The 16,400-nt window shown below is 53.7% G+C and overlaps 1 protein-coding gene across 3 annotated transcripts in view; it reads left to right on the forward strand.

Annotated features, from left to right (window-relative positions):
• GSK3B (glycogen synthase kinase 3 beta) overlaps positions 1-16,400 on the forward strand; it is a 291,716-nt gene that overhangs the window by 176,389 nt on the left and 98,927 nt on the right. For all 3 annotated transcript variants that reach the window (XM_075592907.1, XM_075592908.1, XM_075592909.1), the window contains exons 4-5: positions 2,718-2,828; positions 8,480-8,610. In XM_075592907.1, the coding sequence (XP_075449022.1) occupies positions 2,718-2,828; positions 8,480-8,610 (242 nt within the window). The remainder of the gene's footprint in view (positions 1-2,717; positions 2,829-8,479; positions 8,611-16,400) is intronic.

Below are 16,400 nucleotides of genomic sequence, written 5' to 3' on the forward strand. Positions count from 1 at the left end.
GCAGCGTTCTGCACAGGCCGGAGTCCCCGCGTCACTGCTCGTCTCGCATTACATCCAGGCAGCAGCGTTCTGCACAAGCCGGAGTCCCCGCGTCACTGCGGTCCTCGCATTACATCCAGGCAGCAGCGTTCTGCACAGGCCGGAGTCCCCGCGTCACTGCTAGTCTCGCATTACATCCGAGCAGCAGCGTTGTGCACAGGCCGGAGTCCCCGCGTCACTGCGAGTCTCGCATTACATCCAGGCAGCAGCGTTCTGCACAGGCCGGAGTCCCCGCGTCACTGCGAGCCTCGCATTACATCCGGTGTATTTAGGAAAGCATGTTTTGCCTATTCGAACCCCGAGGTTCCTCTGGGGCTGAGTTGCACTGTTTTCAGCTCTGGGGAGCTCCGTCTCGGAGATACTTACTGATGTAGATACCAAGTTTAAATCTCCCTCCTGGGAAAACAGTCATACATCTCTGAGACGGCTTTAACCAGCACCGGACACAGTGACCTAAACCACAGTGTATATTAATCACATGTCCAGAGGCTGGAGCGCCGATGCTTCAGGTCCCCCGAGGACCGTTCTCTCTGTGTCACTCCTGGAGTTCCCCTAAGGACCGAAACATCACACTGGCCTTATGGACGCACTACCTGTTTGCACCTGAGAGTGCTGCCATCTTTGCATGTACACCAAGTTTTCGGATGCCAAACCTTGCAGGATCCCCCCCGGCCAATAGGAAGCCGCAACGTTATTGGTTCCGGCTTCCTCTTACACGGAGGCCATGTTGTTTTCTCCATGTGGTGCTCGGAGCACAACATAGCACGGTTCAGCGCAGGAGGCGGTTCCAATATGTACAAAAATGAGAGTAAGATTTTGGTGGGATTGCTGCTTCTGCAGGAGTTACATTCTCCCAGAAGGCAGGGAATTACATGCACAACCGGTTTATAAATAATAGATTTATCGATGCAATAAAATGTGTATTAAAGTGAGATTTGTAGGTGTTTAGTATAGATGCAGCCGACTCGATCCACAACTTCTGAGGTTTATTATATTTTGATGTAATTAAGGCTATTTTAGGATACTATTGCAGAGCCTTCTTTTGGTATAGTACTATCCTTATGGACTCTTCACATTACCCAGAGCTGCTGTATGCTCTGATCCCAACTGATACTGGATAAAGGGTTTGGCGTTCATGAAAGGCGTGCCATCTGGGGAAATACAATCCCTGGTGAGAACTGTCAGTCACGGCTGTGCAACTCTGATGCAGTCACTATAGAACCCTAATTGGGCTTTTGTGCTCATATGGATCACAGGCCCAGAGGTAGGTATAGTGCCCTGTAACAGTGTGTGGGTTTCACACCATGATTTGTTGATTTCAGACTTTATGCTGTTTGGATTATCAGACATCTGTATGTGTAAAGAAAAAATAGACTAACACCACCACAGACTAATATTAATAGCACAAAATGCTCACTCACATGTAACGATCGATCGCTCAACTTGTACTGTATGTGTGTAAGTGTATTATTTTTATAGACAGACATTAGATAACTTACACCCCCTATTGTTACACACAATGGGAACGCTGCTAATCTTAGCTCTGGGGCCCCACGGCTCCTAAAATGGTCACCGGTGAAGTTGCAGCGTAGATGCGGTTGGAAAGCTACCGGTATTACCTTTTTCCTTTTCGGGAGATGCAAATGCCCGCCCAATAGAAAGCCGCAAGCTCTATAGAGGTTTGGCTGCCATTTTGTTTCCCCTGGGGGGGACATTTAAACACGTTACCTTTAAGTGTCTCGGGAACTAAGCTGAAAAACACACAGTTCATTGCCAGGGGACACCCCAATTTCCATCCCGTAAAAAGAAATCAATAAAATAAAAAAAAAGTAAGAAAGAAAAGAGATGTGGAAAGGCGGGGGAGGGGGGGAGGCCGTGATTATACCAAAAATCGCGTGCGCCTCAAAAACTAAATTAAACAAACCAATACGAGTGCACATACCAAGCGCGGGACCGCTTTGCAGCTCTGCAGTTTTTGGTATAATTAAAGGGATGTCTGCTGAAGAGCTTACAATCTAAGTCAGGAGTGGCCAACTTCAGTTCTCAAAGCCACGCCTGGGTTTTATGGATATCCCTGCTTCAGCACAGGTGGTACAGTCAAAAACTGGGCCACCTGTGCTGAAGCAGGGATATCCCGAAAACGTGACCGGTTTGTGGCCCTCGAGGACTGGAGTTGCCCACCCCTGGTCTCGGTTGTATATTGGGAGACTTACAGAAACCGTAAGACTAAAATAAAACCCCTCTGCTTGTAGAGCATGGTAATTGGGCGTGCTTTAAAGGGGAGCGGTGGGACCGTGTTTAGGGGTCTTCTCAAATCTTTAACTGAAAGGGTGGGATTCCCGCTGACCTATAAAAGGGAAGAGCGGTAAACTAACACGGGGTGCGAGAGCCCGTAACATATCAACTCTTTGTTGGTGCAACGATAGGTGCCCCACTGCATACGCCTTCTCCCTGCTGTGTTATTGCACCGCGTGGAAAAGAAGGCCCACCGTCTCGGCCTAAAGGCGAAGAGACCGTCCCGAATTGTGAAAGTCTTCATTAGAAATGTGGAAGATGGTGTTACCTGGCTGAGTGCCTCTGCTTTGAGACTCCTATGTGAGCTATCCACTTGGTATAGAGAGGAGACTTTGCAGGTCTGTCTGCTGACGCTCTACTGCATTCTGTGTCTCCTCCTACAGAAAGACGAGGTATACCTCAACCTAGTGCTGGACTACGTTCCCGAAACGGTGTACCGAGTTGCAAGACATTACAGCCGGGCCAAACAAGCCCTCCCAATGCTCTACGTCAAGGTAAGAGACATGGCTGCAGTCCCTCTGCCTCACTGCTTAGCAATGGCAGAGCAATGCAAGTCCCTTCAGTGGCATGATGTTTAATACGAGTTACAAGACGGTGAGACCCTAAAGCAGGGGTGGCCAACTCCAGTCCTCGAGGGCCACCAACAGGTCAGGTTTTCAGGCTATCCCTGTGTAGGAGACAAGTGCAGAGGTATAAATTGGGGAAATAAACAGTGGCCTTCATTTAGCCCGTATCTTCCAAAAACACAGCTTTAAGGCAGCATACAAATAAACAAAACAGCCTCTCCCTGTGTAAGGGCCGACTCACACTCCCAGTCCCTATCTGCAGGGCTGGGAGGATCGCCTCTTACCCACCTCTACCTGTGTAAGGGCCGACTCACACTCCCAGTCCCTATCTGCAGGGCTGGGAGGATCGCCTCTTACCCACCTCTCCCCGTGTAAGGGCCGACTCACACTCCCAGTCCCTATCTGCAGGGCTGGGAGGATCGGCCTCTTACCCACCTCTCCCTGTGTAAGGGCCGACTCACACTCCCAGTCCCTATCTGCAGGGCTGGGAGCATCACCTCTTACCCACCTCTCCCTGTGTAAGGGCCGACTCACACTCCCAGTCCCTATCTGCAGGGCTGGGAGGATCGCCTCTTACCCGCCTCTCCCTGTGTAAGGGCCGACTCACACTCCCAGTCCCTATCTGCAGGGCTGGGAGGATCGCCTCTTACCCGCCTCTCCCTGTGTAAGGGCCGACTCACACTCCCAGTCCCTATCTGCAGGGCTGGGAGGATCGCCTCTTACCCACCTCTCCCTGTGTAAGGGCCGACTCACACGCCCAGTCCCTATCTGCAGGGCTGGGAGGATACGCCTCTTACCCACCTCTCCCTGTGTAAGGGCCGACTCACACTCCCAGTCCCTATCTGCAGGGCTGGGAGGATACGCCTCTTACCCACCTCTCCCTGTGTAAGGGCCGACTCACACTCCCTGTCCCTATCTGCAGGGCTGGGAGGATCGCCTCTTACCCACCTCTCCCTGTGTAAGGGCCGACTCACACTCCCAGTCCCTATCTGCAGGGCTGGGAGGATCGCCTCTTACCCACCTCTCCCTGTGTAAGGGCCGACTCACACTCCCAGTCCCTATCTGCAGGGCTGGGAGGATCGCCTCTTACCCACCTCTCCCTGTGTAAGGGCCGACTCACACTCCCAGTCCCTATCTGCAGGGCTGGGAGGATCGCCTCTTACCCACCTCTCCCTCTGTAAGGGCCGACTCACACTCCCAGTCCCTATCTGCAGGGCTGGGAGGATCGCCTCTTACCCACCTCTCCCTGTGTAAGGGCCGACTCACACTCCCAGTCCCTATCTGCAGGGCTGGGAGGATCGCCTCTTACCCGCCTCTCCCTGTGTAAGGGCCGACTCACACTCCCAGTCCCTATCTGCAGGGCTGGGAGGATCGCCTCTTACCCGCCTCTCCCTGTGTAAGGGCCGACTCACACTCCCAGTCCCTATCTGCAGGGCTGGGAGGATCGCCTCTTACCCACCTCTCCCTGTGTAAGGGCCGACTCACACGCCCAGTCCCTATCTGCAGGGCTGGGAGGATACGCCTCTTACCCACCTCTCCCTGTGTAAGGGCCGACTCACACTCCCAGTCCCTATCTGCAGGGCTGGGAGGATACGCCTCTTACCCACCTCTCCCTGTGTAAGGGCCGACTCACACTCCCTGTCCCTATCTGCAGGGCTGGGAGGATCGCCTCTTACCCACCTCTCCCTGTGTAAGGGCCGACTCACACTCCCAGTCCCTATCTGCAGGGCTGGGAGGATCGCCTCTTACCCACCTCTCCCTGTGTAAGGGCCGACTCACACTCCCAGTCCCTATCTGCAGGGCTGGGAGGATCGCCTCTTACCCACCTCTCCCTCTGTAAGGGCCGACTCACACTCCCAGTCCCTATCTGCAGGGCTGGGAGGATCGCCTCTTACCCACCTCTCCCTGTGTAAGGGCCGACTCACACTCCCAGTCCCTATCTGCAGGGCTGGGAGGATCGCCTCTTACCCACCTCTCCCTGTGTAAGGGCCGACTCACACTCCCAGTCCCTATCTGCAGGGCTGGGAGGATACGCCTCTTACCCACCTCTCCCTGTGTAAGGGCCGACTCACACTCCCCGTCCCTATCTGCAGGGCTGGGGGGATCGCCTCTTACCCACCTCTCCCTGTGTAAGGGCCGACTCACACTCCCAATCCTTATCTGCAGAGCTGGGAGGATCGCCTCTTACCCACCTCTCCCTGTGTAAGGGCCGACTCACACTCCCAATCCTTATCTGCAGGGCTGGGAGGATCGCCTCTTACCCACCTCTCCCTGTGTAAGGGCCGACTCACACTCCCAATCCTTATCTGCAGGGCTGGGAGGATCGCCTCTTACCCAGCTCTCCCTGTGTAAGGGCCGACTCACACTCCCAGTCCCTATCTGCAGGGCTGGGAGGATCGCCTCTTACCCACCTCTCCCTGTGTAAGGGCCGACTCACACTCCCAGTCCTTATCTGCAGGGCTGGGAGGATCGGCCTCTTACCCACCTCTCCCTGTGTAAGGGCCGACTCACACTCCCAGTCCCTATCTGCAGGGCTGGGAGGATCGCCTCTTACCCACCTCTCCCTGTGTAAGGGCCGACTCACACTCCCCGTCCCTATCTGCAGGGCTGGGAGGATCGCCTCTTACCCACCTCTCCCTGTGTAAGGGCCGACTCACACTCCCAGTCCCTATCTGCAGGGCTGGGAGGATACGCCTCTTACCCACCTCTCCCTGTGTAAGGGCCGACTCACACTCCCCGTCCCTATCTGCAGGGCTGGGAGGATCGCATCTTACCCACCTCTCCCTGTGTAAGGGCAGACTCACACTCGCAGTCCCTATCTGCAGGGCTGGGAGGATCGCCTCTTACCCACCTCTCCCTGTGTAAGGGCCGACTCACACTCCCAATCCCTATCTGCAGGGCTGGGGGGATCGCCTCTTACCCACCTCTCCCTGTGTAAGGGCCGACTCACACTCCCAGTCCCTATCTGCAGGGCTGGGAGGATCGCCTCTTACCCACCTCTCCCTGTGTAAGGGCCGACTCACACTCCCAATCCCTATCTGCAGGGCTGGGGGGATCGCCTCTTACCCACCTCTCCCTGTGTAAGGGCCGACTCACACTCCCAGTCCCTATCTGCAGGGCTGGGAGGATCGCCTCTTACCCACCTCTCCCTGTGTAAGGGCCGACTCACACTCCCAGTCCCTATCTGCAGGGCTGGGAGGATCGCCTCTTACCCACCTCTCCCTGTGTAAGGGCCGACTCACACTCCCAGTCCCTATCTGCAGGGCTTGGAGGATCGCCTCTTACCCACCTCTCCCTGTGTAAGGGCCGACTCACACTCCCAGTCCCTATCTGCAGGGCTGGGAGGATCGGCCTCTTACCCACCTCTCCCTGTGTAAGGGCCGACTCACACTCCCAGTCCCTATCTGCAGGGCTGGGAGGATCGCCTCTTACCCACCTCTCCCTGTGTAAGGGCCGACTCACACTCCCAGTCCCTATCTGCAGGGCTGGGAGGATCGCCTCTTACCCACCTCTCCCTGTGTAAGGGCCGACTCACACTCCCAATCCCTATCTGCAGGGCTGGGGGGATCGCCTCTTACCCACCTCTACCTGTGTAAGGGCCGACTCACACTCCCAGTCCCTATCTGCAGGGCTGGGAGGATCGCCTCTTACCCACCTCTCCCTGTGTAAGGGCCGACTCACACTCCCAGTCCCTATCTGCAGGGCTGGGAGGATCGCCTCTTACCCACCTCTCCCTGTGTAAGGGCCGACTCACACTCCCAGTCCCTATCTGCAGGGCTTGGAGGATCGCCTCTTACCCACCTCTCCCTGTGTAAGGGCCGACTCACACTCCCAGTCCCTATCTGCAGGGCTGGGAGGATCGGCCTCTTACCAACCTCTGACCCAAAGTCCAAAGAGGTACCTGTTATCAAGGGCTCTTTCCCTCGGTCTGGGTTGGTGTCCAGGGGGTGCACCCTCTGGCGGGCTCCAGGGTCTGCTGCGTCCTGGAATAGAGGGGCTGGATCCCCCCCATGTGCTAGAGAGATCCCCTGCAGATTACGCAGGAGGCTTCTCTTCCGGACTGATGAGCCAGATGGAGACTGGCTTATTGTCTGTAGCTGCAATTAACCAGCTCCCTGCTGGACTCATCAGCCAGATCCAGGCTTTCTATTTGGAGCCCTTTTAGACAAGGGTTAAGGCCCTGTCACACCCGGCTTCAGCACAGGTGGCTCAGTCATTATGACTGAGCCACTGATTGAGCCGCCTGTGCTGAAGCAGGGATATCCTTGAAAACCTAACCTGTTGTTGGCCCTTGAAGACTGGAGTTGCCCACCCCTGCCCTAAAGTGTATATACTCTGAGAGACCACCTGCAGCTGACACGGCTCCCTCGCCCTTCTCAGAACGCATATACTTGTTTCTATAGGTTCTGAGACATTCTGGGGTGGGGTCCTCGTACTTCTCCCCCGTGGCTTTCCCAGGCCCCTGTGGCAGGGAAGGGGTTAGCATGGCACTTTTCTGAGGCTTTTGTAGGACAGGATGAAATTTGCAGTTATGGGATTCTGTCTGATGCTCAACGAACGTGGTGACCCCCCCAGCAGCGCTCCCACATTGTCACCATTCCTCCCGCCGCCGTGTCGGGAAACCGCGTAGCACGCGAGAGGTGTGAAAATGACACAACTCGCTCACTATAGTAGAATGTGCCATATGTTTTTAGCAATGAAACTGGCGCTCCGATGGTTTCCGCCAAAAGCATATATCCGAATTGTAAAATGTGCAGAGCATTTTGAGGTGCCAAATTAAAGCGAAGACGATAAGTAAAAGCAGATTGGGAATTGATGAGATAATCACTGGAAGGGGGATCGCGTGACACAAGTACAGGTAGTCCTCGCTAGCCAACGTTTCACTTTAATACCAATGGCATATCCAACGCAATCCTATGGGCTGTTTTTCAATGCCGGAACGTGTTATCCAACGCTCACCGCCGCTGATTAACATGGGACTTGCTTTACAACGGTCTCACTATCCAGCGCTACTCCCAGAACGGATTCTGTTGGCTAACCGAGGACTGCCTGAATAGAAATGCAACTGTGTCTGGGACCCAAAAGCCCCCTTTCCACTTGTAATGTGGAGCCCCCAATAAAGGTGGAATGCAATGTATAAGCCTAGACATTAAACATAACATTGTACGATGTAAGATTGCCACCTACAACCACTTGTAACATGTCAGTTTCATACTGCAGTGCTAAGGTTTCATTTAACTCTTTGACTGCCAGTGGCCAGCAGAGCTGTGCTCGCCCAGGCATTGTACACCCCCCTGGCAGCAAAAGGGTTAAAAGCGAGAGTGATCCTGCTCGCGGTTTCCTGGTTAATATGAGTGGTTGTGCAGTGCGTATAACTAGCCCCTTACTCGGTCCCCTTCCCGAGAGTGATCCTGCTCGCGGTTTCCTGGTTAATATGAGTGGTTGTGCAGTGCGTATAACTAGCCCCTTACTCGGTCCCCTTCCCGAGAGTGATCCTGCTCGCGGTTTCCTGGTTAATATGAGTGGTTGTGCAGTGTGTATAACTAGCCCCTTACTCTGTCCCCCTCCCTGTGTTGCAGTTGTACATGTATCAGCTGTTCCGCAGCTTAGCGTACATCCATTCCTTTGGGATCTGCCACCGGGACATCAAACCCCAGAACCTGCTGCTGGACCCCGACACGGCTGTGCTAAAACTCTGCGACTTTGGCAGGTAAGCGCCGCCCCAATTACTGCTCCTCCGCCTGCTCCCCCTGGCACCGCCCAGTCAGCCTGGCCCCGCCACTCTGCCCACTACCCCTGACACCACCCACTCAGCCAGGCACTGCTCCTCTGCCCGCTGCCCCTGGAACCGCCCCTCCATGCTCCTGGCACTGCCCACTCAGCCTTGCACTGCCCATTTGACCAATCCCCCTGGCACCACCCACTCAGCCTGGCACTGCCCCTCTATCCACTTCCCCTGCCACCGCCCCTCCATGCTCCTGGCACTGCCCACTCAGCCTGGCACAGCCCCTTTGCCCGCACCTTTTGGCAAGGCCCCGCACTGCCCGCTCCCGCTGGCACCACCCACTGCCTGCTTCCCGTAACACTGCCCCCCACTACTCTCTCCCCCTGGCACCAACACCCACTGCCCCCTCCCCCTGGCACTGCCCCGTCCCCCTAGCACTGCCCCTTCCCCTGGCACCGCTCGCTAACCCAAGCACCGCCCCTGTTTTACTCAGGTTGTCCCTTTGTGATATAATCCTTTCACTCTCCAGCTATTCTTCAGAAAGCATTGTGCGCTTGCACTGTCAGAACTGAAACCGTACACGACACGCTTGTCATGTATTAAAAGGTTTATGGATTCGCACTGTTTGCCATGAAGCCGCGTTCTAACCAGTGAAGGATTTTCTTGAATTGAAATGATTAGATGGAGCATCTTCTGTAATCCCATATTGTCCTGAAGCAACATATAAAAGCCCTGACTGTCAGTGAGGAATCGGCCTGCAGGCACCATATAAAGCTGTGGTACTGCCCCAGAGGCACTCGTATAAAGCAGGGGTCCTGCCCAAGAGGCACTCGTATAAAGCAGTGGTACTGCCCCAGAGGCACTCGTATAAAGCAGTGGTACTGCCCCAGAGGCACTCGTATAAAGCAGTGGTACTGCCCCAGAGGCACTCGTATAAAACAGTGGTACTGCCCCAGAGGCACTCGTATAAAGCAGTGGTACTGCCCCAGAGGCACTCGTATAAAGCAGTGGTACTGCCCCAGAGGCACTCGTATAAAGCAGTGGTACTGCCCCAGAGGCACTAGTATAAAGCAGTGGTACTGCCCCACAGTCACTCGGAAAGACTGCCAGTATCTGGTCCAGAACGTGGATAAACCAACCTTTTAGTGTATTCTCCTCCCCTGTTCCCTGGCATGGACTGAAGAATACTTCATTAATGAACCTATACAAATAGGGTAGACAGCACTCACTCAATTAATATAAATATAGATGTGCATGGTGCTAACGGAACCAGGAGGACCCAAATCCCCCCACAACTAATAGTCAAAAATAACCAGAGTTCCAGCACTCTCTGACTCAGAGAAAATACAAAAACTAGGGTTATGCCAAAGAAGTAAGTGGTTTAATATACGCACAAGATAATAAAGCACACCTTAGGGTGATGCAAGACCACAAGGTGCTTCCCTTAACCCTGACACCCCTGTCACCAGAGCAGCACTCAAAAAACAAAAAGATGCAGCTACTGCAGCTCAAACGAGCAAAGTCCTGAGTACACCAGAGTGTACGCAGTAAGAAAAATGCATCAAACCGTCCGGTTAAATGACCACAAGTCTCTCTTTCTCCCTCTCCTTTCCCTGGCGCGCTGCTGGGTGTCAGGGTTAAGGGAAGGACCTTGTGGTCTTTTTAGACCTGAGGGAAGGGGTCTCCCCCCGCAACGATGCCCCCCTGATTACCCTCTCCTCCCCCCCATTTGTGTTGTCCCCACTCTCCTAGCCTAGTGTCTTTCCCACTCCCTACCCCTGTGTATTTTCACCCCTAGCACCATGTGTGTAGGATTTTGTGTGTTTGCATTTGCTCCGCGTCACTCCCAGTTCTTGTGCGTTTATTAAATCACTTACTTCTTTGGCATAACCCCAGTTGTGTATTTTCTCCGAGTCAGAGAGTGCTGGAACTCTAGTTATTTCTGAATATCTTCATTAAGTCACGGCTACTTGGGGTCAGGAGAAGGGGCCCGACCTCTCGGCACCGCCTTCATGCCTGCCGGAGCAATACTAGAAGAAATTTCCGGTGACAGAGAGAGATACATGAAAAAGCAGCACTGCGTGATAACCAATGAACTAGCCGCGCTATACAGGAACATGCTATTAATAATAATAATAATATCACGTGGGAAACGTGGTTATGGGGCACCTACACAATTCTCGTATCGCTCGGTGCACTACAGCAGGGGCTCAACTCCGGTCCTCAAGACCTCACAAACAGGTCAGGTTTTCAGGATATCCCAGCTCCAGCACAGGTGGCTCAATCAGTGGCTCAGTCACCTCTGCGGAAGCTGTGACTAATGGAGCCACCTGTGCTGAAGCAGGGATATCCTTGAAACCTGTCCTGTTGGGGGGGTCAGGAGGAGTGGAGTTGAGTTTCGCTGCATCACAGTGAGACGTCAAAAAGCAAAACCCTGGCTGTCCGTGCGGAATATAAACGCAGGCGCGCAGAGCCGTGGGGCCGCGCGCAGAGCCGCGTGGAAGACTCGCGGCTGCACCAGGATCTGGATAAATGATGGCAGCGGGTCTCCAGACATTTTAGGGTTTTCTGCTCCTTCTGTTCTCGGGCTGGACTGGAGAATATCTTCACTAAAGGGGCAGTCCCTCCTAGCACCAAAGGAAGAAGCAGCGGCTCCGTGAGTAAAGACGCTGCCTGGCACGGAGTCTAAATACTATAAAAGGCCTTTATTTTCCCTTCATATTACAGTGTGAGATGCGCACGCGTTTCCCTGTGTTGGAGAGGGGTAAATGTGAGATCTCTGGGGCTGTTATAAATGGCGGCAGCGATACCAGTTCAGTGATTGCGCCACCTCCTGGGGGCCGCAGGGAAATCCGTTCAGCCCGTGCTGGCGGGGAGGGAGCAGGATGGTAATTACAGTGTCAGTGCTGATAACGGCCTGGCTGTAAACCCATCTCCCGCCATGCAGGTGCGCGGCGTCCGTAACCGCGGCTACGAGTAACACGTCCGTGTCTTAGAGAGGAACGGGGGGCATGAACGAGAGGAGGAAAGCTGTGGGAGGGAATACAAGAAAAGGGAGAGGAGCGGGGCACAGAGAGGTTAATGCTGCAGAGCATTCTGGGCCCCTCTGGCAGCAAAAGGGTTAACGTAATAGACACTTATTCAGTGTGCTATGAAGCCACTCCCTTATGTTGGAGAAAATGATAATACTATTCATTTGGATGGAGCTGAACTCTACTCCAGCGTTGGGAAGGTGCTTGGCAGCATATTAGATTAGGGTGCAGGTGAAGGAGACCAGGGATCTGTGGGGGCGAGATGGTGGGTGTGACGGGTTAGCAGCGGGCTGGGCTGGGAAGGAGCGAGGAGTGGCAGGAAACGTACCAGTGTCTGTCTTTCTCTGCACAACTCCGTGCCTGGCCCTTATTGAATGAGGTCAGTTCTGGCCCTTATTGAATGAGGTCAGTCCTGGCCCTTATTGAATGAGTTCAGTCCTGGACCTTATAGAATGAGCTCAGTTCTGGTCCTTATTGAATGAGCTCAGTCCTGGCCCTTATTGAATGAGCTCAGTCCTGGACCTTATAGAATGAGCTCAGTCCTGGCCCTTATAGAATGAGCTCAGTCCTGGCCCTTATAGAATGAGCTCAGTTCTGCCCCTATTGAATGAGCTCAGTCCTGGTCCTTATAGAATGAGGTCAGACCTGGCCCTTATAGAATGAGATCAGACCTGGCCCTTATAGAACGAGGTCAGTCCTGGCCCTTATAGAATGAGGTCAGGCCTGGCCCTTATAGAACGAGCTCAATCCAGGCCCTTATTGAATGAGTTCAGTCCTGGCCCTTATAGAATGAGCTCAGTCCTGGCCCTTATTGAATGAGCTCAGTCCTGGCCCTTATAGAATGAGCTCAGTCCTGGCCCTTATAGAATGAGCTCAGTTCTGCCCTTATTGAATGAGCTCAGTCCTGGCCCTTATTGAATGAGCTCAGTCCTGGCCCTTATAGAATGAGATCAGACCTGGCCCTTATAGAATGAGGTCAGGCCTGGCCCTTATAGAACGAGGTCAGACCTGGCCCTTATAGAATGAGCTCAGTCCTGGCCCTTATAGAATCAGCTCAGTCTTCGCCCTTATAGAATGGTCTGTCCTCTCTGTACGAGGAGCTGCCTCCTGCAAGCACATTCTGGGAGAAAGATTTCCGCTGAGAGAAGGAAATGCTTCTCTGTGGCACCGCCGCTGGCGACTCGGCCGGGGGTCCTCCCCATGGAAGATACTGCGGCAAGGAGCACTCGCCAGTGTGCTGAGAGGGACTGTCTCGCATACCGCAGCAAGGAGCACTGTCTCTCCTGTGTGCTGAGAGGGACTGTCTCACATACAGCGGGACGGAGCACTGTCTCTCCTGTGTGCTGAGAGGGGCTGTCTCGCATACTGCAGCAAGGAGCACTGTCTCTCCTGTGTGCTGAGAGGGGCTGTCTCGCATACCGCAGCAAGGAGCACTGTCTCTCCTGTGTGCTGAGAGGGACTGTCTCGCACACCGCAGCAAGGAGCACTGTCTCTCCTGTGTGCTGAGAGGGACTGTCTCACATACCGCAGCAAGGAGCACTGTCTCTCCAGTGTGCTGAGAGAGGCTGTCTCACATACCGCGGCACGGAGCACTGTCTCTCCTGTGTGCTGAGAGGGACTGTCTCGCATACCGCAGCAAGGAGCACTGTCTCTCCTGTGTGCTGAGAGAGACTGTCTCACATACCGTAGCAAGGAGCACTGTCTCTCCTGTGTGCTGAGAGGGACTGTCTCACATACCGCGGCACGGAGCACTGTCTCTCCTGTGTGCTGAGAGAGGCTGTCTCACATACCGCAGCAAGGAGCACTGTCTCTCCTGTGTGCTGAGAGGGGCTGTCTCACATACCGCAGGAAGGAGCACTGTCTCTCCTGTGTGCTGAGAGGGACTGTCTCACATACCGCAGCAAGGAGCACTCTCTCTCCAGTGTGCTGAGAGAGGCTGTCTCACATACCGCAGGAAGGAGCACTGTCTCTCCTGTGTGCTGAGAGGGGCTGTCTCACATACCGCAGCAAGGAGCACTGTCTCTCCTGTGTGATGAGAGGGACTGTCTCACATACCGCAGCAAGGAGCACTCTCTCTCCAGTGTGCTGAGAGAGGCTGTCTCACATACCGCAGCAAGGAGCACTGTCTCTCCTGTGTGCTGAGAGGGGCTGTCTCACATACCGCAGCAAGGAGCACTGTCTCTCCTGTGTGCTGAGAGGGGCTGTCTCACATACCACAGCAAGGAGCACTCTCTCTCCAGTGTGCTGAGAGAGGCTGTCTCACATACCGCAGCAAGGAGCACTGTCTCTCCTGTGTGCTGAGAGGGGCTGTCTCACGTACCGCAGCAAGGAGCACTCTCTCTCCTGTGTGCTGAGAGGGACTGTCTCGCGTACCGCAGCACGGAGCACTGTATCTCCTGTGTGCTGAGAGAGACTGTCTCACATACCGCAGCAAGGAGCACTGTCTCTCCTGTGTGCTGAGAGAGACTGTCTCACATACCGCAGCAAGGAGCACTGTCTCTCCTGTGTGCTGAGAGGGACTGTCTCACATACAGCGGGACGGAGCACTGTCTCTCCTGTGTGCTGAGAGGGGCTGTCTCGCATACTGCAGCAAGGAGCACTGTCTCTCCAGTGTGCTGAGAGGGGCTGTCTCACATACCGCAGCAAGGAGCACTGTCTCTCCTGTGTGCTGAGAGAGACTGTCTCACATACCGCAGCAAGGAGCACTGTCTCTCCTGTGTGCTGAGAGAGACTGTCTCACATACTGCAGCAAGGAGCACTGTCTCTCCTGTGTGCTGAGAGAGGCTGTCTCACATACCGCAGCAAGGAGCACTGTCTCTCCTGTGTGCTGAGAGGGGCTGTCTCACATACCGCAGGAAGGAGCACTGTCTCTCCTGTGTGCTGAGAGAGGCTGTCTCACATACCGCAGCAAGGAGCACTGTCTCTCCTGTGTACTGAGAGAGGCTGTCTCACATACCGCAGGAAGGAGCACTGTCTCTCCTGTGTGCTGAGAGAGGCTGTCTCACATACCGCAGGAAGGAGCACTGTCTCTCCTGTGTGCTGAGAGAGGCTGTCTCACATACCGCAGGAAGGAGCACTGTCTCTCCTGTGTGCTGAGAGAGGCTGTCTCACATACCGCAGCAAGGAGCACTGTCTCTCCTGTGTACTGAGAGAGGCTGTCTCACATACCGCAGGAAGGAGCACTGTCTCTCCTGTGTGCTGAGAGAGGCTGTCTCACATACCGCAGGAAGGAGCACTGTCTCTCCTGTGTGCTGAGAGAGGCTGTCTCACATACCGCAGGAAGGAGCACTCTCTCTCCTGTGTGCTGATAGAGGCTGTCTCACATACCGCAGGAAGGAGCACTCTCTCTCCTGTGTGCTGAGAGAGGCTGTCTCAGATTGCCGGCACATACAGTTTGAAACTGTTTTTATGTAGTTGGCATCCTTAGAAAGATTGAATTTCCCTTAAAGTGAATGTTTTGCATATTTCTGTTCTTTATAAAGTGAGTGTTTGATTTTTAGCTGTTTGGCTAATCCTGCAGTTATAATGCCTCCCCACGGGACCAGCTGGCCTGCAGATACATATGTGCTCGTTTCCTCCCGTTGGTCCTTGTGACTAAGCCCTATGCTCCATGCTTCTTATCCTGCTTCTAGGTCCTTCTATAATAATACTTCTTACTTTATCCCCACCAGAACCAGACCGCCTGGCCTGTTCTCAGAATTTACACACTCATTAAACAGTTTTTAAATAATGAAACATTCTTAATTAACGGGAAGATGTGACATGTCCACCTCCTGTATACGCTGCTAATTGGAAAGGACTGTTTCTTTTGCTATTTTCTGCATATGAAGCGTAATTAACTGGTATTAAAAGATGCTCATTTGCACGTTGTTTAAATGTTTAGCACCTGCAGCAGTGACTGTCATTAATACGGGCCTATACGTGTTTGCCTCATAATGTTAGCATCTTGCCCCCCCCCCTCCCCCATGTTAAAAATCACAATTTTGTTCATCTCTAGCATCCGAGTTCGCCTTGATACCCTCACACGGCTGCACTGGGCTCTAAGGAGAGCTTCATTTTAACCTCCCGAGCACGTAACATTTCAAATGCTCATATATCCTAACAGAAGCTTGTTCAGTGCACGAGGCCTTTTCATTCAGCCCCAGCAGAGAAGGGGGAAGACCGACTCGCAGACACGCACAGTGCCACGTTTACACCTGTTATATGGGCTGTCGGTTTCATTCATTCGTATCTACCTGTAGTGACGTGGCAGTTGGAAAGCCTCCATCGCTGTTCCTAGCTTCAGCACAGGTGCAGTCTTCGATTGAGCCAGGGATTTTCTGAAAATCTGACCTGTTGGTGGCCCTAGAGAACTGGTGTTGACCGCCCCTGATTTAAATTTGTAACGCAGTGTTGAAATATTTACGCCCAGTGTGATTATAGGAGAAGGTAAAGAAACCTTTGGCTTTGCCGGCTATTGTCAGTAAAATAATTCCCTTCCTGTCATCTTCCATATTGCGGCCGGAAACCATTATCCCCACCGTGTCTTCTTCCTTCACAGTGATCGTTCGTGTTAAACTCGTCCCCTCCGTGTCTAATTGCTATAAGATTACCAGAACCGCGTCTTCACGTTCCAGACAAGCTTCTCCCTACATATGATGCTGTTTGCCCACTGGGAATCCTGCTGCATTCTAGTCCATGGGTTATAACGCCTTATCTTCTGTAATCTGCAAATTGCTGGGGATGTGCCGGGACTTCTAGCTG

This window comes from Ascaphus truei, chromosome 3 (genome assembly GCF_040206685.1).
Source record: "Ascaphus truei isolate aAscTru1 chromosome 3, aAscTru1.hap1, whole genome shotgun sequence".
NCBI lineage: Eukaryota > Metazoa > Chordata > Amphibia > Anura > Ascaphidae > Ascaphus > Ascaphus truei.